Genomic DNA, 20,796 nt, shown 5'->3' on the forward strand with positions numbered 1-20,796 from the left:
GTAAAGAATGGTAGGGTGTCAAGACTACATGTAATGTGTTGATGCTTTTATAGCGTGATGGAAATGATAATGTTGAGAGATCTACATATTCTCTTAAACTACATGTGACTGATTTTGCTGACAGTAAAGAGAAGGCGCTTCTGTCAATACTTTAGACGCTTTATAAAATCTTCAACACAAAAAACATGAGTGTAGCCTCTTTTACTGCGATCACCACTTGATCGACATCTTCCCTCGAAGACGCTCGACGCGCTCCATGACTCCTCTTAACATCCCGAGAGTCGCACTGCACTGCATCTCTTTCATGTGCCCTCCCGTAGTATTTTGGAGGTCTGTTAGCATTCCAACGAATATCCTTAAGCGGTGCCGAACAAGCCGTTTCAAAAACGTCAGCTTCAAGTCTTCGTCTAGAACCTCGTACTCGCCGATCCGCAGCTCCGTCGTATGTATCAAGGACTGTTTGCGATGGAGCGGGGGCGCCGCCGGCACGGCCGGGGGTATGTAGAGCTTCCCCAGCCCAACGCCGCTCGCGGACGGCTGGCTGCGGTAACTGTTCTGGTACGTCACGCCAGAATTGCCGTCCCCTGCGTTATTCTTGTTCGGACCACCTGAACTTCCTCGGCTTGAGCTCTGATGGTCCATGATGGCCACGTCGGGCTTGACTTTCTCGATGAAGCAATCCAGCAGCCGGGTCGCCTGATCCATGATGATGGAAAGCAGCAGGAGGCTACTATCGTTGGCTAGGCAATGTGGGCAGTTGAGGAGACTCTGGGTGAGCTCTTGCATGTTCCGGTCAATTTGTAGAATAATGTCGACATTGGGTGCCACTGAGTAATTTGTGAAGCTGTTCAACCCGGCGAGCTGTTGGCTAAGACAGCGGTAGCAGTCGTTGCTGCATAAGAGCGAAGACGAGGTTAATGATGATGTGGAAATGGCGAGAGGTTGTGTGTGAAAGTGCGCTGATGATCTGTCGGGACTAAACACGTCGGACACTGCTGCCACCGCCGCCGCCGCGCCACTTTCGGACAGATTCATGGTGGAACTCGAAGAGCGGTCAGTCGTGCCACTGAGAGCTTCAGTTCCAAACTGCTCGTGTTGGTCCACTGGTGTATTGTAATGACTTCGCTCCGTAGCCCAATTCTGGAGGTCCTCGAACGTCGTCTCATTCAAGCTGACGGCGGCGGAGAGCGACTCCGAGGTCGTCGGGTCAGTCGTGAAGAGTGTCTCCATGACGACGTCAAACTGATGGTTGCTGTCTATCACTGGCTGATGCAAAGCGCTAGGGATTACGATAGTGCTACCCCCGTTATCGTTGACTCCGGACATGGCGTCGAGGAAGGCATCTGTGAAGGGCGAAACTGTCTCGTGGAAAGCTGGGGTTAGAATTTTCTGCAAAGAGGTAGACGTCGATGGTCCACCCCGGCTCTGTCCGATATTTGGAACTTCGCTGTCGTGGTTCTCGCCCTGGCCGCCTCCACTTGCACCTGCACCTCCCCACGATGGTAATGCTGACGATGGCGGCGGCGGTTGTTGTTGCTGCTGTTGTTGAGTCGAATCTTCTAGCTGACTGGAGGAATGTTTGCGCGGCCGGCCCAGTCGGCGGATCGGGGAGTACACGCACGGAAGACCGAGGCGGACGCACCGTCGACACGCCGGCTTGGCCTGTGAACACTTGAGCTTTGTATCCTGACAGCGGTCACACGAATTGCGGAGCCTGAACTGCCGGTTCGCCGTCTGATCTCGGTCTCCCTGGGCCTCCGTGACAGGGGCCGGACTAGCATCCCCGGGCTGTATTTCGGTATTACTCATGGCGTGTACAAGGCCATATATGTACCTTTGGTTGCTTGATTTGTCTTTTTCCCCTCTTTGTTGGATGGTCCTGCATCCGTCCCTTCCAGAGGAACGCGAGCTAAAACTCGTCACATCAATCAAAAGCAAACAAGACTCGACACCCTCACTTTTATATCTGTTACTCGTCCCACAGTCGCTCACTCAGATTCCAGGCAGCCAGACTCCTTCCTTTGCGGAGGTGTGGTGCTGTGTACACAGTAACCGCTTTACTTGATAGAGGTACATCTTCTGGCTTATGCTCTTTTAATAGCCTGGTCGCTCTGTATGCACACATCACGCCGAGGACGCGCACGTTACGGAGTTGTCGGCCCAATCAAATCATAAGGACTGTGCCTGTTCCACTCAAAGGATTTTGTCATTGACCGAGATACAGGCCTGGCCTACCTGTCACTCACACTCACATAACTCTCCCCCAGGTCTGCATAGTTTCCTTGAAGAAATGCACATTCAAATCCTCATACCAAGGCTACAGCCACACTTGATTGTCATCATTTAACCGGCTTTGCCCCGCATAGAGTCCGGAAATCTTTAGGTACGTTGGCAGCTTCCATCCCTTGTTCGTTTCAAGTCCCACATGAAGACACGAGGCCCCTGTCAATTTATGTACATGTAGGAACAATCCATTGAACTGTGCAACCAAGAACTCTGGTCACATAAATTGTGTCCCAACTACCTTAAATGTGAGATTGAACGAACAAAACTTGTATCTGTGAGGGCACCAAGCAAGGTATAATTGAAAGTGTGGTGTGCATGTTGACATGACATTGGGCGTGGGGGTGGCTTTACGTCTGTCAGATTTAACCTACATAGTTCGGCTCGGCCGCGGCCGCCGCAGGGAAAATGATAACTACTTGGATCCAATCGGCCCATTACGCCGCGGGATCGCATAGAATACAAGTAAGTAATGTGCTTATCAGCCACTGACTCAAAAAAAAAAAGGCACTTGTCGAACAAGCAAGACAGGACCGGGTGGTTGATCGGGTCATTTCTTCAAAAACACGGAAAGACGGATCACAAGTTCTTCCTTCCAAGACTACATGAATAGGCCCTCGCTGGGCCTGGATTTCGTCAGCAGAGTGGAGGTAAATTACACGGTTAGCTAGACAGTTCCAAGAGAAACAACATCTATCTTCAATATGGTGGCAAACATGTCATTGATCTTCAAGAAGGTGCACGAGACGCCTACAGTAGCTGGGCAGGATATTGCGGTGGAGAGCAGAGACTTTGATCTTGACCAGGTATGCAGCCGTGCAATAAGTGAGGGTTGTTTGTTGTTGAAACACTCGGGCATCCTCGTACAACTGTGGCATTTTGCTAACAAATCAATTCAGGAATTGACGGGGGGTTCTATCTTGGTACAAGTTCTGTATGTCTCATTCGACCCGTACATGAAAGGTCGCATGGTTGAGAAGCCGGTGATGGGCCCTTACAAGCTCAACGAGCCCATCCCGAACACAGCCCTTGCCAAAATCCTTCGATCCAACAACGAAGCTTTCCCCGAAGGCGCCATTGTCAGGGGTGAGTTTCCCATTAGCCAGTACGCCATCGCCACCGCCGAAGACTTGCAGGCCGGATGGGCACACCTGATCGAGAACCCTCTCGGCTTCCCCCTCGACACCTTCCTCGCCGGGCTAGGGATGCCCGGACTCGCCGCCTACGCCTCTCTGTATGAGATCGGCAAGCCCAAAAATGGTGAGACTCTGTATGTCTCCGCCGCGGCCGGCGCCGTGGGCCATGTCGTCGGGCAGATCGCCAAGCGTGAGGGCCTACGTGTCATCGGCTCCGTGGGCGCCGACGAAAAGGTCGACTATCTCGTCAACGAGCTCGGCTTTGACGCTGTCTTCAACTACAAAAAGGAGACGGTCGACGAGAGCCTCGCGTGTCTTGCGCCCGACGGGATAGACATTTTCTACGACAATGTCGGCGGTGAGACGCTGGACGCGGCTCTGCTGAAGATGAACACGTATGGACGTATCGTCGCCTGCGGCGCCATCAGCCAGTACACGCGTGTCCAAGGTCCTTACACGGGCTATGGAGTCACCAACATCTTCAACATCACGGTGAAGCGGGTCACCATGGCTGGCTACATTGTGACCGACCCCAACATCGGTCCCAAGTACGGCGCGGAGCATATGCAGAACGTATCAAAGTGGATTCACGATGGTAGCTTTACGTCCAAGTCGACTGTTGTGGACGGCGTCGATAACGCAGCCGATGGGTTTGTGGGCATGTTTTACGGCAAGAACATTGGAAAGGCAGTTCTCAAGATTTAGAATGTGATACTATAAATCTAGATCGAATCTGTGATCTTCATTAAATTTGACACATTTGGCTTGCGACATGTTCACATTAGTGATGAGTCTTTACAAATCATGTTTAAGGCACGGTTTTGCACAGTTCTTAGCACGCTCCCAGTGCTCGTATGGGCACAAATGGATAAGAGGATGAATGAGAGAGCGAGCAACGGAATGGGGGTCAAGGAATATACCGAAAACAAGGATCCAGACATGGGCGGTCAGGATAGCCCGTTTGACTTCATGGCGGCAGGGACTTTCTGGATTCGCCTAGTTACGGTAGTAGTTCCAAGCCTCCAAATCCTTCCAACTCATCCTTCTGACTAGATAGCCATCCCACCATTTAAAAAACGAACCTTGAGACATTTGAAAAGCCCCCGAAGAGGTAAGCATTTAAGTGTCCGAGACTCCCAAGCCCCCATGTAAGTCGTTCAGTGGTAATCAGCAACCAATCGACGATCCACATAACCCAACATGCCACGCCGAATCCTTTGCCTACATGGCATGGGGATTAACAGCCAAATTTTTGCCTCGCAGACAGGTTAGCCACTCCTGCGCGGCACTGTCTTATCTTGGTCAATCAGTATGGCTCACTCACTTCTCAGCATCTTTCCGCAGTCTGCTACCATCCGACTATGAGTTCACATTCGTCGATGGCCCAATCGCTTGCAAGCCGGAGGGAGCCGTCGCCAGGGTTTACCCAGGCCCGTACCTGTGCTGGTATAGAACACCAACTACTGAGTCGGTGACAGCGGCCCATCACCGGGTGAAGTCCATTATTGCTGAAAAGGGCCCTTTCGATGGAGTCATGGGGTTCAGCCAGGTGAGTTTCACGCAGAGCGCGCTTCGGTCATTCTCATATCAAACCGGGTCCTAACCAGCCTCATTGAAAGGGCGCTGCAGTTGCGGTGTCGATGATCCTGCGCCACCAGTTGGAGAATGCATCGGTATCTCCATTCTTCAAGTTTGCCATCTTCATCGGCTCCCCTTTACCCTTCTCACATAGTCTGATGTACGGGATTGACACGCGGGACTACTTTGGCGTCTCCTACAACTTGGACTGCAGCGTGCTTGCGCGGCACAATCGGCCTAATAAGGTCCCTGCATATCTCATCACCCCGGACAGGTATCTCAAGGACGACTCAGATGAAGACTCCCACGGAAGTGGAGAGGAGTGTGATCAATCGACCACAGCCATATTTTACCAGATGTTCCATTCAACGTCAGATGAGGTCAGAATGAATATTCCCACCGTTCACATATTTGGCCGACGGGATCCGTGGTACCTACATAGTAAGGACGTGCTACAACTGGCATGTTCTGAACGAGCTTCGGTGTTGGAGCATTGTTATGGCCATGAGGTTCCGCGGCAACTGAGCGAAGAGATTTGCGATTTGATTGAGTCGGCGGTTGCATTAGTGAAAGTTTAGTGAGATATTCTCTACCCAAACTGTTCGACTATAGAGTAGAGATTTTCGGTGCAACTCTGTCACGAGTTATGGCACGCAGCATTGGGCATATGAAGTGGGTTAAAGTGGCTTGAAGTAACCCATCTAGAATGAGCACATGAGAGCAGTCTATATACTAAGAGAGTGTGATATCCACGTGAGAAAGCACGTGGCAAGATGCTTGACAAGTGCTGATACCATTCCTGTTTCGTGACAAACTCCAAGTCCATCGTAGACTTCCAGGGCAAATATAAATAGTACTAATTGTACTAAAATTTCAAACGTCGGAAATCCAGCGCCTTCTTCCTTTGAGTCAGAAAAATAATATTGTTATTGAATCTATAACAATCAATTTGTGTTTGTTCGTCTACTTAGTTCCATTGCCTTCGCCATGGTTTGTTCCGTTCGCATCACTAATATAGCCGTCCACCTTTCCCGCCGAGATGTCCTTGATAAAGTCCACCTGCATCCTAATAAGGTCCGGAAATTCAGGACCACTGAGGACATTAAGATGACCCTTACCAACAGACACATGCGCTTTCTTGGGGCCCGGGAACGTGTCGAACAGGGCAAACTGTTGCTCTGGGGGCGAGATCTGGTCCAACTCAGGAACGACCATGAGGACGGGCGTCTCGTACATATACTTCATGATTCCGTGGGGCTGCCACATGATGAGCTTGTAGTACGACTGCAGCGTCGTTCTGTTCTCGTGGCGGTTGGCTCCATACTTCTTGGCGTTGACCATGTAATCAAACTCTTCCTTGTCGGCGCCAATGCCCAGACCGGCTGGGTTGATGCCGTCCTCGGTCAGCACGGGCAGAAACACGGGCGGGTTGCCGGCAGCGCGTGACTCGCGATCGGCCATGCTTCGCGCCAGGACACGGGGAAACTTTTGTGGCGTGAGCTCAAAGTCGAGCAGCGGGCAGATGGAAACGACCATGCGGGCGCGCTTATCAAGGGCGCCGGCACAGAGGGCGACACAGCCGGCGAAGGACTGGCCCCAGAAGAAGATTTGCTCCGGGTCGACCTCGGGGAGGCCGCGGAGGTAGGTCAGCGCATCCGAGTAGTCCGAGACCTGCTTCATTGGGTCGATCTCGTTCCGGGGCTCGCCGTCGCTGAGGCCAAGGCTGCGGGGGTCGTAGATTAGGGCTGAGATTCCGGCAAGCTGGAACTGTTCGGCCACCTCTGGCACGAACATCTCCTTCACGCAGTTGAACTAGGTGAGACGTGCGTGTCAACTCGGAGAACGACTTTTTTTTTTAAAAAATAAAAAAAATAAAGAAAGGGAGTTTTTGTGAAGCCATACTTACTCCTGGCGTAATGATGGCTGCAGGACCACGATCAGGAGCTGGGTAGAAGCAGCCCCGGAGGGTCAACCCGTCCACGGTCTGGAACTCCACATCGCGAAAGAAGGTGCTCATGGTTGCCGTTGAGAAGCAGGGTTCAGACGGAACAGAAAGTATTTGATTGAAATCGCCACCTAGATGGCGAAATCCAGTGCATTGTAAGTAAGTGTATTGTATATTTTTAATTAGATAGATGGCTTTACAACGTGTAATTCGATGCCACAGCCAAAGGCCGTCTATAGGGCGTGGAATAAACCACCCGATTTGGTCCTCTTGCACCGGCCACTTTCAACACCAACGGTTTTCGGACTGGGGATAAGAACCGACTAACTAGATTGGGATGTCAGATTATTCCCTGTCAAATATCCCCGAGTTGTGGGCACGCCCTGACAAGACAGAGGGTTGGGAGTGGAAATTGGTCGGATGAGAAACTGATCTAATGGATGGGCGGTGGACGTTTGCTGCGATGACCAAATGTGGAAACCATCCGAAGCACTCTTGAGCGCCAAAGAATGTCTGGATAGTTAATGAGTGCGCATTTTCCGCATAGTTGTCGAAACCACTCGCACTACTTCAGAACGGCCAAGACACTCTCAAAGCCCTCTCTTTCTGAACCGAAATTCGTGGCGCGGCTCTATATAACCTTCTTTCTTATTCCTGCTCCGTCGAGATCCAGTTCGTACTTGCCTGCATTGGACAACCAAGGAGCCAAGATCAGACCGGAAATTGTCGGTAGACTATCAATGTTACCTACCCTACTAAAAGGCCTCTCTACCCTATTCCCTCTCCAAACAGCTAGGTCGAGCCAAGACCTAGACCACTTCAGCCAAGATGACCATCAACGACGGGAGAAGCGGTGGGTACACGATCCCGACCAACGGTACCAACGGCCCCACCTACACCAATGGCACCAACGGGATCAACGGTACCAACGGCTATAATGACACTAATGGCACCAGCGTAAGCGGCCCCACCACCGGGCCGCCCCAAGCTCATGAGCCGATCGCCGTCATTGGCATGGGATGCCGTCTACCGGGAGAAGTCGACAACCCGCACGCTCTGACGCAGCTCCTGAGGCGCGGCGGTGTCGCCCGCAATGAGCCGCCTGAATCCCGCTTCAATTTGTATGGCCACCACGACGGATCTAAGAAGCCCAAGACCATGAGGTCCCCGGGTGGCATGTTCCTAGAGAACGTTGATCCCCGCGACTTCGACGCTGGTTTCTTCCAGGTTCCCCGGCTCGACGCCGTCGCAATGGACCCACAGCAAAGACAGCTTCTCGAGGTCGTGTACGAGTGCCTGGAGAATTCGGGTGTGACGTTGCAGCAGCTGCAAGGGGCCCAGGTTGGCTGCTTCGTCGGTTCCTATGCCGTCGGTACGTTTCTTCTCGTCTGATCTTACTCTGTCATAATTGTATGGGACGAACCTTGGCTTACAACAATACGACATTTTTAGACTACGCCGACATGCAGGCTCGCGATCCCGAAGACCGAGCTCCTTCTGTCACAATTGGTGTCGGCCGGGCCATTCTAAGCAATAGGATCAGTCACTTTTTGAACATCAAGGGTCCCAGGTAAGCACATGTCTCCGTCTCACCCGGCTGGCCCCCCACGGATCCTGCAGCCACATCTGACACCTGTCTTGGTAGTATGACGATAGATACCGCCTGTTCGGGCAGTCTAGTAGCCCTTGATGTGGCATGTCGTTACCTCCGCACCCGGGAGATGGACGGAGCAATCGTTGCCGGTTGCAACCTGTACCTGAGGTGAGCATTAGACCGAAATTTCTTTCTCGGCCTTCGTGTCTTAGTAAGGAAACGCTGTCTGACTTCGGTGGGGTGGATCTAGTCCGGAGCACAACATGGATGTTGGCCCAATGAAGGGCGCCTCAAGTCTTACTGGGAAATGTCACACTTTTGACGTCAAGGCGGACGGTTACATCAAGGGTGAGGCCGTCAACGCCCTTATGGTGAAGCGCCTCTCGGACGCCCTCCGCGACGGTGACCCCATCCGGGCCGTAATTCTCGGAACCGCCACCAACAGTGACGGCAACACTCCCGGCATCGCCAGCCCTAGCTCCGAGGCCCAAGCGGCGGCCATCCGTTCGGCTTATGCCAACGCTGGAATCACAAATTTCAACGGTACCACGTATCTTGAGTGCCATGGCACCGGCACACAGGCAGGTGATCCGACTGAGATCGGCGGTATCGCCTCAGTGTTTGCGCCGTCGCGTAGTCCAGACCAGCCTCTGATCATCGGTTCCGTGAGTCCATTTCCCCCCTACTGCAGTTGAGGTGACACGAGCTTAACAATGCTGATATCCACCTAGATCAAGAGTAACATTGGCCACTCCGAGCCAGCAGCAGGTATCTCAGGCCTCATCAAGACCATCCTGTCTCTTGAGACTGGCACTATCTTCGGCAACCCTACCTTCATCACTCCCAATCCCAAGATCGACTTCAAGGGCCAGAAGGTCTTTGCAACTCGCACCAGCATGCCTTGGCCCGCAGGCGCACGCAAGCGAGCGTCTGTCAACTCGTTCGGATACGGCGGGTCCAATGCTCACGTCGTCCTCGAGTCGGCCGAGCAGTATCTCCAGGACAGACAATTCTCCACTCACGTCTCTTCCCACCTCGCCGAGGAGGCTGACCTGTTCGGGGACGACGATGATGATTCCTCTAAGGCCCCAGTCGCACAAAAGCCCCAGCTGCTTGTCTTTTCGGCTAACAACGAGTCTTCGCTCCGCGGCTACGTGAAGCTGCTGCGGAAGCACCTTCTCAACCCGAGCGTCAAGGCCGACTTGCGAGACCTGTCTTTCACACTCGCAAGCAAGCGAAGCATGCATTTTAACCGGGGATTCTTGCTGACAGAAAGAACGGCGATAGCCGAGGACTCTCTCGTTCTGGGCAAAAAGAGCCCCGAAACTCCCAAGATCGGCTTTGTTTTCACCGGTCAGGGTGCTCAGTGGTCGCAGATGGGAAAGGCTCTCGTCGATGCTTTCCCCACTGCCAGAGACTTGCTAAAGCACCTGGATACTGTTCTCAAGACCGCCCTTGTCCCTCCTACATGGTCTTTACTCGGTATTTCCACTTCATTTGCATTCTTCATTGCACCGACTAACACGGGATGTAGATGAGCTCGTAGAGCCGCGCAGTCCTGGTCTTCTCCGTCAGCCCGAGTTTTCTCAGCCACTTTGCACCGCGCTACAGCTCGCCATCCTGAGCGTGCTGGAAGACTGGGGCGTCGCGCCGCACAGCGTCGTCGGTCACTCCTCGGGCGAGATTGCGGCAGCATACGCTGCGGGCTACTTGTCCAAGGAAGACGCCATCAAGGTTGCTTACTACCGCGGCCTGGCTGCCAAGCAGCTCGCCAACGTCGTAGACGGAACCAAGAACGTGGGCATGCTCGCGGTCGGGCTAGGCGCCGAGGCCGTGATGCCCTTCCTGGAGCCCTACGCGGGACTGGTGCACATCGCCTGCTTCAACAGCCCCAGCAGTGTAACCTTATCTGGCAAGGTGGACAAGCTCGAGGAGGTCATGCCCGCGCTTGTAGCAGAGTCACACTTTGCCCGCCTGCTGCAGGTGAATCTGGCGTACCACTCGCCCTTCATGCTGGAGGTCAGCAGCCTGTACGAGGCTCTGCTCCGCCAAGACTTTGGCGCGTGCAAGAAGGACAGGAAGAAGGACGGCGTTCGCATGTTCTCGTCCGTTTCTGGCAAGGAGATGCGCCAGGCCGCTGATGCGGCGTACTGGAAGAGCAACATGAGCTCTGCTGTACGCTTTGAGCAAGCTACCAAGGCCATGCTCGTAGATGAGGACCGTCCGGACTTTCTCATCGAGATCGGCCCCAGCGGTGCGCTCTCAGGTCCTGTGGCCCAGGTGAAGAAGGCCGTCCTCGGGGAAGGTGCCGACGTCCAGTACGTTGCGGCCTGGTCTCGTGGTCCCACTGCCCTCAAGTCGCTCTACGAGGTGGCTGGCAAGCTTTTCATCAGCGGTGGAGAGGTCAACTTGACAAACGTAAACAAGACTGAGACGTGGGAGCCGAGGACCATTATCGACCTGCCCAACTACGCATGGGACCACTCCACGCAGTACTGGTACGAGAGCGACGCCAGCAAAGACTGGCGATACCGACTGTTCCCGCACCATGACCTCTTGGGCAGCAAGCTTCTGGGAGCTTCCTGGCAGGCGCCGTCTTTTAAGAAGTCTCTCAAGTTGGCAGACCTGCCATGGCTTCGAGACCATAAGATGGGCCCGGAGATCGTCTTCCCCGCGGCCGGCTTCATCTCCATGGCCATGGAAGCCATCCGCCAGAGCACCGAAGCGCTGCGCATCTTGGAGAGCAAGGTATTCCCCGCAGAATACCACTACAAGCTCCGAGACGTCAACTTCATTCGCGCCCTCGTGCTCGAGGACTCAGATGAGGCCACCAAAATCATGCTGGCCCTTCACCCGCGCACGGGGGCCAAGGACTCTTGGCACGAGTTCAAGATCAGCTCTCAGGTAGGAGATGCCTGGCTCGAGAACTGTCGGGGCCTCGCCAGGATCCAGGAGAGCACACCTGAGAACTCGACCACGCCCGAAGGCACCGTCAAGCCACTGGTCGACCCCGTTTCCGGCGCCCTGTGGTACAAGGCCATGCACGATACTGGCTACAACTTTGGCCCGGTTTTCCAGAAGCATCTCAAGATCGAGTCCATCGTCGGTTCGCGCGAGTCACGGTCCCTTGTGGATCTGAGCCCACCCGCCTCCGAGCACCCTCAGTCGTGGTATCCGATGCACCCTGCCGCCATTGATGGATCATTCCAGTCCTGCGCCCCTTCTCTCTGGGCCGGTGACAGGCCCGGAATTAGTGCCGTACTGGTGCCCGCCATCATTGACGAGTTGGCCATTTTCCCAGTGGAGAACCTTTCTGGCAAGGGCATCTCCACGACGACGTCTGAGTACGTAGGTCTTGGTCTGCCCGAAAGTACGAAGAGTTACAAGTCCAACGCAGTTGTCCTGGACTCTGAGACTGGAGACTTGCGTTTCAAGCTCACTGGCCTGAGATATCACCAATTGGACACGCAAGAGGACCCATACTCATCGCACACGCACAGCCGCGTGTCATGGAAGCCGGACGTGACTTACCTGACGGAAGAGAGCATGGCAGCCATCGCAACAGCAGAAGACCCACTCAACGAGTTCATCGACCTGACCGCTCACAAGTTCCCGAACCTCAACGTGCTGGAGGCCAGCACAATTCCCTCAGAATCTAGCAGTGTCTGGCTTGAGGGCGGTAAAGCCGACCCTGTCGTGAGGTCTGCTTGCCGCAACTTTCAGTTCTCTTCATCCGATGCGTCTGCTGTGGTGAACGCTGAAGAGACGTACGGCAGCAAGTCAGGCGTGACCTATGCTGTGCTTGACGTTGCTGCCCACCCGGAGAAGGTGCAGGCTCCTGACAAGGCCTTCGATCTCGTCATTATCAGAACCGCTGAAGGGCCAGTGGAGTCGCAGGGTAATGTACTGCGGAACGCACGTACGTTGGTGTCTGATGGCGGCTACGTCGTACTTCAGGCCCCCACCCCTGCTATTTTGACGGCCTCGTCTTCCTTGGGCTTCTTTTCGTCTTTTGCCATTCCTTCTGGAGACGGCAATACCACTCACATCCTCGCTGCCTCGTCGGAGACCTTGACCAAACCGCAAGGCATCGAGCTCGTACACTTCTCTGGCCCGACGGACGTGACCGAGCAGGTTGTCTCAGGGCTGTCTGACCTTGGATGGCAGATCACCGACTCCAACGCTACGCGGGAGGGACAGAAGACAATTTTGGTCCTGAGCGACCTCTCCGCCCCAATTCTTCCCACTATGACAGAAGCCCAGTGGCAGCTCCTCAAAAGCACATTGGTATCAGGCAATCAAGTACTATGGGTGACCTCGGGCTCCCAGCTCAACGTCACAAGCCCCGAAAGAGCCATGATCCACGGTCTGGGCCGTACAGTTCGTAACGAGGATCCCTCTGTCAGTATCACAACGTTGGATGTCGAGTCAGCCACGGGTCCGAAGACCGTCTCTGCCATCAATGACGTGCTCAAGCATCTCGGCAGAGTTGCTAACCAGAGTCAAACGACTGGCATTGAAAACGAATTTGTCGAGCGCCATGGGGTTATCCATGTCAGCAGAGTGCAGCCCAATGAAGGAGTTAATGTCGTAGAGAAAGCCCTAGCCCATGGTGCCGAACTCGTCGAGGGCGAGCTGCACGACTTCAAGACCACTGTTCGTCTACAGTGCGAGCGCGTCGGCACGATCGATTCGTTGCAGTACACCGAGGTCGCCGCTACGGAGCTGCCTGTCCTCGACGGGAGCGTCGAGGTCGAGCTTTTCGCCGCCGGACTCAACTTCAAGGACGTCGCCGTCACGATGGGCATCGTTCCCGAGAACCAACACCTCCTCGGCCTCGAAGGCGCGGGCGAGATCCGTCGCGCTGGCAAGAACGCTGCTAACATATACAAGCCCGGAGACCGCGTTCTCGTCTTCAAGAAGGGAGCATTTGGAAACAGGGTAATTGCCTCCGTAGAGCGAACGCACCACATCCCTGACTGGATGTCCTTCGAGGAGGCCTCGACCCTGGCCAGCGTGTACCTCACTGCGCTTTACAGTATTTTTGACCTCGCCAACACGCAAGCGGGACACAAGGTGCTTATTCATTCTGCATCTGGTGGCCTTGGTATCGCTTCGATCCAAATTTGCAAGTTCATCGGCGCAGAGATCTACGCCACCGTCGGCACTGATGAGAAGGTGGACTTCTTGGTGGAGAGCTTTGGCATCCCCAGAGAAAACGTCTTCAACTCGAGAAACACTACATTCGCTGCTGAGCTCAAGGCCGCCACGAAAGGACACGGCGTCGATGTGATCTTAAACTCTCTCACCGGCGACATCTTGGACGAGTCGTGGCGCTGCATCGCCGATGGCGGAACCATGGTCGAGCTGGGAAAGAGGGATATGCTTGATCGCAATTACCTCTCCATGTAAGTCTCATTGAACTGATACTCTTCTGCGGGCCAGAATACTGAATGAACTTTAGGGAGCCGTTTGGTCGCAACGCTTCATACCGCTGCTTCGATATGTCCCACGAGCACGTATCGGACACCGTCATTGCTAGGCTCATGCGCCAAATGATGAGCCTCATCAGCCAGCGCGCTGTCAAGCCTATCGCTCCCATGACCATTTTCCCCTTTGAGGATGTTGCGGGTGCTTTCCGCTACATGCGTGCGGCCAAGCACATGGGCAAGATTGTCCTTTCCGCCAAACAGAAAGCGGACCAGCCAACTGTGATGGTCCGCCCCGCGAAACGCAGATTCGATCTGTCCCAGACAACTTCCATCCTCATCGTGGGTGGTATAAAGGGTCTTTGCGGGTCTCTGGCAGTCTATCTTGCCCAGCAGGGCGCCAAGCACCTCGTCATCCTAGCCCGTGGCGGCTACGACGACGAGCGTTCGCAGGCCGTGCTGAAGAACATTCACGCCCAGGGAGCTAAGGTCGATCTTGTCAGAGGCGACGTCTCCGTCTTGGAAGACGTTCGAAGAGCATTCAAATCCGCCAGTGTCCCCGTCGGTGGCGTCATTCAGGGCGCCATGGTCCTAAGAGACAAGATCTTCACCTCCATGACGACCGAGGAGTACCATGGCGCCGTGGCCTGTAAGGTTCCCGGAACCTGGAACCTTCACAATGTGGCCCAGGAGGAGGGTCTCGATCTTTCTTTCTTCACCATGCTCTCCTCTGTCTCCGGTGTCGTCGGCCAAAAGGGCCAAGCAAACTACGCAGCCGCCAACGCGTTCCTCGATGCCTTTGCCGTGTATCGCCAGGGGCTCGGGCTGTCCGCTGTTTCAGTCGACCTGGGCGCCATCGACGACGTGGGCTACATGCATGAGCACAATGATCTCCGCGTGGCCCTTGACCGGGATGCATGGACGCCAATTAACGAGAACTTATTCCGCCAGATCGTCCGCGTTTCCATTCAGCAGCAGCAAAGACCATCTTCGACGGGTAACTCCTCGCAACTCATCACCTCCATCGCTGTACCCCAGCCGGACTCTTCCAACCTTCTTGCCGACGCTCGCTTCGTCAGCCTGGCGTTCGGCACCGGCGAGGCCGCGGCCGGCGGCGACGGCAAGGACGACAAGTCGCGCGCCGTGCATGCGCTAATGCTGTTACTGCAGTCCAGCGCAGACGCCTCGGTTGTGCTCAAGGCCGCCGTGGATGTCGTAAATACACAGTTTCAGGCCACGCTGCGGCTTTCCGAACCAATGGAACCAGCCAAGCCGCTCAGCAGTTATGGTCTGGACTCGTTGTCTGCCGTCGAGCTGCGAAACTGGGTCAGGCTGGATCTTGGAGTTGAGTTGACGACGCTGGAGATCACGAGCGCCACGTCACTAACGGCGCTGTCCGAGAAGATTGTGTCCAAGATGAAGAAGAAGGACTGAAGATTTTGATGCCTTAGAATTTGTGTTCTCTTTTTCTTTCTCTAATTTCATCTATTTTATGGGTTTTCCTTTTTGTTGACGTGGCAATTTGTTACAGTTGTATGCCGTTCATATTACTTCAACCTCGCGTTCCCACATTGCCGTGAAATGACCAGTAATACACAATGAAGTTCAAAGCACAATTATTGTGTCTTGTAACTCATGAAAAAGTTCACAATTTGTAGCACAAGTAGTTAGAAGATGAATATGAATTTCCAGAAGCCTTTAGAGTAGTATTGACTACTTGCAGCTTAACGTGAGGCTACACTCACTTGCTCCTCTCGCGTCTTGCCACACAACACGTCCTGCTTGGATGTCTTACACACCAAATGTCCGAAAGATTCGACTTCATACTTAGAATTCTCGAGACACGTATCTAGTGTTACGGAAGACCTTCACCGACTTCTCCTACTGAAAATGAGAAGTGTTGGAATAGGCCTACATTAGGCAGCAGGAGGTTGCTGCCGCGGTCCGTTCCAGTCACGGTGGTCCGTGTGGCTCAGCCACACGAGGGTGGTATACCCCAGACTTCCTGCCGCCGCTGGCACCTGGTTAGACTTCCACTCAAGAACAACAAGAACAAGCAATATCACCACTACAGTCGGTGATCGTTGCTACCCACGATACTCGAGTATTTTCCTTTTCCACCTGTGAATCCAACAAGAAGTTTTCATTGAGGGGAGTCATTGAGCTCGGTAACGGCAGAACTACAACAATTCATTCACCTAAGAGATTCATCATACCATCAGTCCATCCCACGGGGTAATCGGTCACCGATATAGATCCTCCTTAACCAGAGCTCTCACCCCAAGCGTATGCGGCTTAGGACGCGGCACAAATCGGTCCATGTGCAGGTCCATCGCGTCTCGCTCCGTCTCGTAAAGCTCCATCTTGAACCTGCGGAACAGTGTCGCGATGCCTGTATACAGCTCCGCCCACGCAAGCTGCATGCCTACGCAGGAGCGCGTCCCGCGTCCAAAGGCGACCATGTAGCGTGAGAGCTTCTTCCTGTCGGGGGCTTTGGGGTCGCCGAGCCAACGCTCCGGGCGGAAGGTCATGTTGTCCGGAAAAATGGCCTCATCGTGGGATACGGCGAAGTTGTCCATGCTCACGGTGGCGCCGACGGGGATGAGCCACTCGCCATAACGAAGAGGTTCGTCCTCGAGGGTGCGCGGAAGTCGTTGGGACGTCCCGTACGCGAAGCGGAGGGCTTTTTTGCGATTTTGTTCAGCAAAGTCCGCGTCCAACTTTTCAATACTGGAGAATAATCTTACCTTCGTTGATGCAAGCTGTCAGATACGGTAACTGAGAGAGAGCATCCCAGTCGGGAGGATTTCTGGGATCCGAGATGGCCTCCCTAAGCTCGGCTTGAAGCGTCTCTTGAACTGGGGGGTTTGCCAGGACATGGAATGTGCACAAGCTGAGTGCTCGCATCGTCGTCTCGATACCGGCGCCGGTCACGCTGATTGCCTCTTGCTGTAGGCGGCCAACTGTCTTCTCCGAGGGTGGGAGATCGGACTCGAGGATGACCCCAAAAATGGTCTTGGACTGCCCCTTTTCCTCTGCTGGCTTATTTAAGAGGATACGAATTTGGCTCATCATTTCCTATTCATGCGTGTAACACATCAGCAAGATGCCATACGTGAGTCCACTTCGTGTTCCAGTCTAGGCCATCTGCTTACGTTGTTAAAGTCCAGCACAGTCCCCATTTGAGGAGACATAGCCTTCACCCACGACAGCGGGAGCATCTTGAACATATTCGTCACAAGAGGAAATTGCGTGATGTAGTGAACAGGTTCCAACAGATCGACCATGGCGTCCGTGTAACTCGCGTGGAAGTCCGGAGCGTCGAGAAAGTTATGCGGCTTGTCAAAGGCGTAGTCGTTGATGATGTCCGAAGTCCAGCATCCCCACATCTGATCGATGCGTAGCACCTTGTCATTACCCAGGTACTCTCGTGTGACGCGATCGGTAAGGCGGTGCATCATCCGCTGGATGTTGGGCTGGTGCTCGGCGATCCTACGGTGAGAGAAAAAGGGATTCAATGCAGCTCGCCGCTGGCGGTGTCTGGAGTGGTTTACCGTCGAGAAAGCCGACTCTGGGCTGTTGAAACGGTGGGCGAGGGTGGTCAGCTTGCTGGAGTGCCTGGAGGACGAGTAAAGCACGTCGTAGAAGCTGGAATCTTGGATATGCAGCTCCCATGGGTTGATCCGGAGGATGGGGCCTTTGTGGCCCAGTTAGCGCCACATTAAGGTCTCGTAGTGGTCGATTCTCAAACTGGGAATTACTTGCCGTATTCCTCATGCAACTTGGCGTAGTGCCAGATGAACTGGCCACCATCTCCGCTGAAGAGCTCATAGTAGGTTTCGTACCATTGCGTCAACGCTGCCAGCCTCGGCCCTGGGAACTTGGCGAGCGGGCTGAAGTACAGACGGTATATAGCCAGAGAAACCAGATACGCGACTATACCGACGAGCCCGATAGTGCCATAAAAAGCGGCAGGGGAGTGAAACTCGGGTGTTGATAGGAGACTCATTGCATCTGATGATTATCTCTTGAGAAGAATTGTGCGATAACGATAGAGCAAGCGTCTGCGGTTGGCGAGATCGGCGAGAGGGCAGAAAAGGATAGTAACTATCGAACGTGTTATGGCTAGGTCACACTTAACAGACGGGTCATTCCTGGATAATGTCTTGTCGCAATATATTCCTGTGCTGGGTTGGTTTCTTGTCCAGTCGATTCTCATTAGAAAGCGGTCAATTTCTTCTTCTTTGTTGCGGGTAGATAGTCTTCCGGGCGTCAGCATCAGGCCACACGCAATCCAAGTAGGCCGGTCGGGGTATTTTCTTGTCAGTCTTACTTTGCACAACGAACCTTTTGGTGTTCCTATGTCAGTCATGCCGGGGAATAATGATCTTGGCCGTGTCTTAGTCATTTTGCAACTCTGTTGGGCGCTCCTTGTCTTAATCCACCCAGCCATATTCTTCCTCTATTTCAACTGAAGTAACGAAAATCTCAAGTTGATATCCACAGGGTTGAATTCAAATGCCCATTCAATCCAGCAATGAGATTCGTATCCAAAGTTGCCGGACCAGCCTCAATCGCGGGCCTAGCAATTGCGGCCGCCGTCCTACTGGCACCAAATCTCTCCCGCTGGAACCGCCCATTCTGCACATGTACTGATGGCGACAGCTGTTGGCCATCCGAGTCGCAATGGCAAAGTCTCAATGCCTCTGTGAGCGGTCGTCTCATTGCTCCTGTTCCTCCGGCATCTGTCTGCCACGAACCAAACTACGACGAAGCCAAGTGCGCTGCTATTCGTGAGGAATGGGTCTGGCCAGAGATTCAGTAAGCTGACTTGACACCCGAGAGATGTCTTGTTCGAATATTTCAGTCTGACAGGGAGCTGTAGCGAATCTTGGCCGGGCGGCATCCAGAGCCCCTACTGGCAGAACTCCAGCTGCGACCCGTTCAGTCCCGCAGATACCCCTTGTACGTTGGGACATAGTGTCTCTTACGCCATCAACGTAACGAATGCAGAAGATGTGGTGCAAGGGCTTTCGTTCGCACGCCAGCACTCCCTCCGACTGACCATCAAGAACACTGGACATGAGTGCGTATCAAACCACACCGAAGTTGACAAGTCGAGATGAGAATGTTGGAACACTTGCTGATCTACGCTGCTAGTTACATGGGGAAGTCTACCGGAAAGGGAGCGCTCGCCCTCTGGACAAGTAGCTTGCATTCGATAGAAGTGCTAGATTTTGCAAGCGAGGGATACAGCGGTCCCGCCATCCACATGGGCGCAGGCGTACGTGGGCTTGAGGCTTACACGGCTGCCGCCAGCCACGGTCTGCGCGTGGTCGGAGGCTTCTGCCCGACAGTCGGTGTCGCTGGTGGTTATACCCAAGGTGGAGGTCATGGTCCTTTGAGCTCACAATACGGCCTCGGGGCCGATCAAGTCCTTGAGTGGGAAGTCATCACGCCTTCCGGAGAACACGTCGTAGCGACGCCTCAGCAGTACTCTGACCTGTACTGGGCTTTGAGCGGAGGCGGACCTGGTACCTACGCAGTTGTGCTCTCGCTAACGGTGAGAGCATACCCTGACGGTTCCATCGGAGGCGCGACTCTGGCATTCTCTACCGCCGGGGTGGAGAAAGATGACTTCTGGAACTTTTTCAAGAGCTGGCAAGACCTTCTCCCTAGCCTCACTGCTGCTGGTGGAACAGCTGGATATGCCGTTACTAAGGACGCCTTCTTCATCGCGCCTATCACCCTCCCCAGGTGGACCAAGGAGCAGGTTTCCGGGTTGATAAGCCCGCTGGTCGAAAGACTCGATGAGCTGGGGATAATGTACATGCTCGAAGTGACATCAACACTCACATTCTTGGACCATTATCGCAAGCACGGTGGCCCCCTACCCCGAGGTCCGTACACGATTCACCACCTCTTCGGCGGCAGGATGATTCCGCGCTCCACTGTGGAAGAGAATAGCACCGCTCTTGTTGGGGCCATTCGCAGCATTCTCGAAGACACGGATGCTTTTCTGGGCTTTGTTGCTCTAGATGTGGGTCAAAAGTCTTCACGAAAAGCCGCGGCAGATAATGCTGTGCTACCAGCCTGGCGGGACACTTTAGTCACAGTGCTCGCGCAGTCGACGTGGAACTTTAGTGCGCCTAGAGCGGACGGTCAACGACGCGCAGACGAAATCACCAACGTGGTTGTGCCGAAGCTGAGACATCTCACGCTTGGGTCCGGGACGTATATGAATGAGGGGGACTTTCAGCTAAAGACCTGGAAGAAGGACTTTTACGGGGCGAACTACCCGAGACTGCGGGCTATCAAGTCCAAATACGACCCTGAGGGTCTTCTCTTTGGACTGACCGGAGTTGGAAGCGATGCATGGTCTGTCGACGAGGAGAACAGGCTGTGTAAAGGATGGGCTGATGGGCTCAGGTCGACTGCCCTCGTACATGCCGCCATGTTGAGGTCTTGGGCTGCGCTGAAAGCTCGGACAGGACAGGCACAACAGCTTGCATGCGGGTACTTTCAGATTTCCTCCTCGGTACTTTCGTAGCAGTAGATCAAGGCATCGGTTCACTGATTCTCAGGGGAGCCATTATTGGTTGAACGTCCTATGGCGACGGGTCGATTCGACTGGAACATTACCGTACGCGTACTGCGACGACCTTCGGGGACTTATCCTGGGGCACAGCGCTTACACCCGACAACTGGAAACCACCCGGGCATTTATGTACACGACACACGTACCATGAGGTGCGATAATTAAAACAAATGCTCAAACATATTGGTATCGTGATACTGTACATCGTCCAACCTTATCCACAGGTTTGCTTG

At 54.0% G+C, this 20,796-nt stretch overlaps 6 protein-coding genes across 6 annotated transcripts; 3 read left to right on the forward strand and 3 right to left on the reverse strand.

Moving 5' to 3' along the window:
• Window positions 1-210: 210 nt before the first annotated feature.
• BDP81DRAFT_393793 (uncharacterized protein) lies at window positions 211-1,809 on the reverse strand (the record flags this gene model as incomplete). Its single annotated transcript, XM_060587870.1, has 1 exon — window positions 211-1,809. The coding sequence occupies one exon, from the start codon at window positions 1,807-1,809 to the stop codon at window positions 211-213; it is 1,599 nt and encodes a 532-aa protein (XP_060445705.1).
• Window positions 1,810-2,987: 1,178 nt separating this feature from the next.
• Window positions 2,988-4,124, forward strand: BDP81DRAFT_460688 (uncharacterized protein; the record flags this gene model as incomplete). Its single annotated transcript, XM_060593680.1, has 2 exons — window positions 2,988-3,089; window positions 3,183-4,124. 2 exons carry the CDS (start codon window positions 2,988-2,990, stop codon window positions 4,122-4,124), a joined length of 1,044 nt encoding a protein of 347 aa, XP_060445706.1.
• A 1,836-nt stretch (window positions 4,125-5,960) lies between these two features.
• Window positions 5,961-7,014, reverse strand: BDP81DRAFT_518227 (Alpha/Beta hydrolase protein; the record flags this gene model as incomplete). Its single annotated transcript, XM_060595925.1, has 2 exons — window positions 5,961-6,809; window positions 6,904-7,014. 2 exons carry the CDS (start codon window positions 7,012-7,014, stop codon window positions 5,961-5,963), a joined length of 960 nt encoding a protein of 319 aa, XP_060445707.1.
• Window positions 7,015-7,770: 756 nt separating this feature from the next.
• Window positions 7,771-15,399, forward strand: BDP81DRAFT_460690 (polyketide synthase 2; the record flags this gene model as incomplete). Its single annotated transcript, XM_060593681.1, has 8 exons — window positions 7,771-7,864; window positions 7,931-8,314; window positions 8,395-8,512; window positions 8,588-8,704; window positions 8,787-9,201; window positions 9,268-10,018; window positions 10,071-13,944; window positions 14,001-15,399. The coding sequence occupies 8 exons, from the start codon at window positions 7,771-7,773 to the stop codon at window positions 15,397-15,399; spliced, it is 7,152 nt and encodes a 2,383-aa protein (XP_060445708.1).
• A 774-nt stretch (window positions 15,400-16,173) lies between these two features.
• Window positions 16,174-18,278, reverse strand: BDP81DRAFT_518246 (cytochrome protein). Its single transcript, XM_060595926.1, has 4 exons — window positions 17,731-18,278; window positions 17,121-17,662; window positions 16,713-17,043; window positions 16,174-16,648 (listed from the first exon to the last, which is right to left on the reverse strand). Exons 1-4 carry the CDS (start codon window positions 17,972-17,974, stop codon window positions 16,209-16,211), a joined length of 1,557 nt encoding a protein of 518 aa, XP_060445709.1. The 5' UTR covers window positions 17,975-18,278; the 3' UTR covers window positions 16,174-16,208.
• A 224-nt stretch (window positions 18,279-18,502) lies between these two features.
• BDP81DRAFT_460692 (uncharacterized protein) lies at window positions 18,503-20,568 on the forward strand (the record flags this gene model as incomplete). The annotated part of the gene is made up of 4 exons (XM_060593682.1): window positions 18,503-18,786; window positions 18,851-19,051; window positions 19,126-20,369; window positions 20,492-20,568. 4 exons carry the CDS (start codon window positions 18,503-18,505, stop codon window positions 20,566-20,568), a joined length of 1,806 nt encoding a protein of 601 aa, XP_060445710.1.
• Window positions 20,569-20,796: the final 228 nt, after the last annotated feature.

Source organism: Colletotrichum phormii (assembly GCF_030913505.1).
Source record: "Colletotrichum phormii strain CBS 102054 chromosome Unknown BDP81scaffold_9, whole genome shotgun sequence".
In the NCBI taxonomy this organism is placed as follows: Eukaryota; Fungi; Ascomycota; class Sordariomycetes; order Glomerellales; family Glomerellaceae; genus Colletotrichum; species Colletotrichum phormii.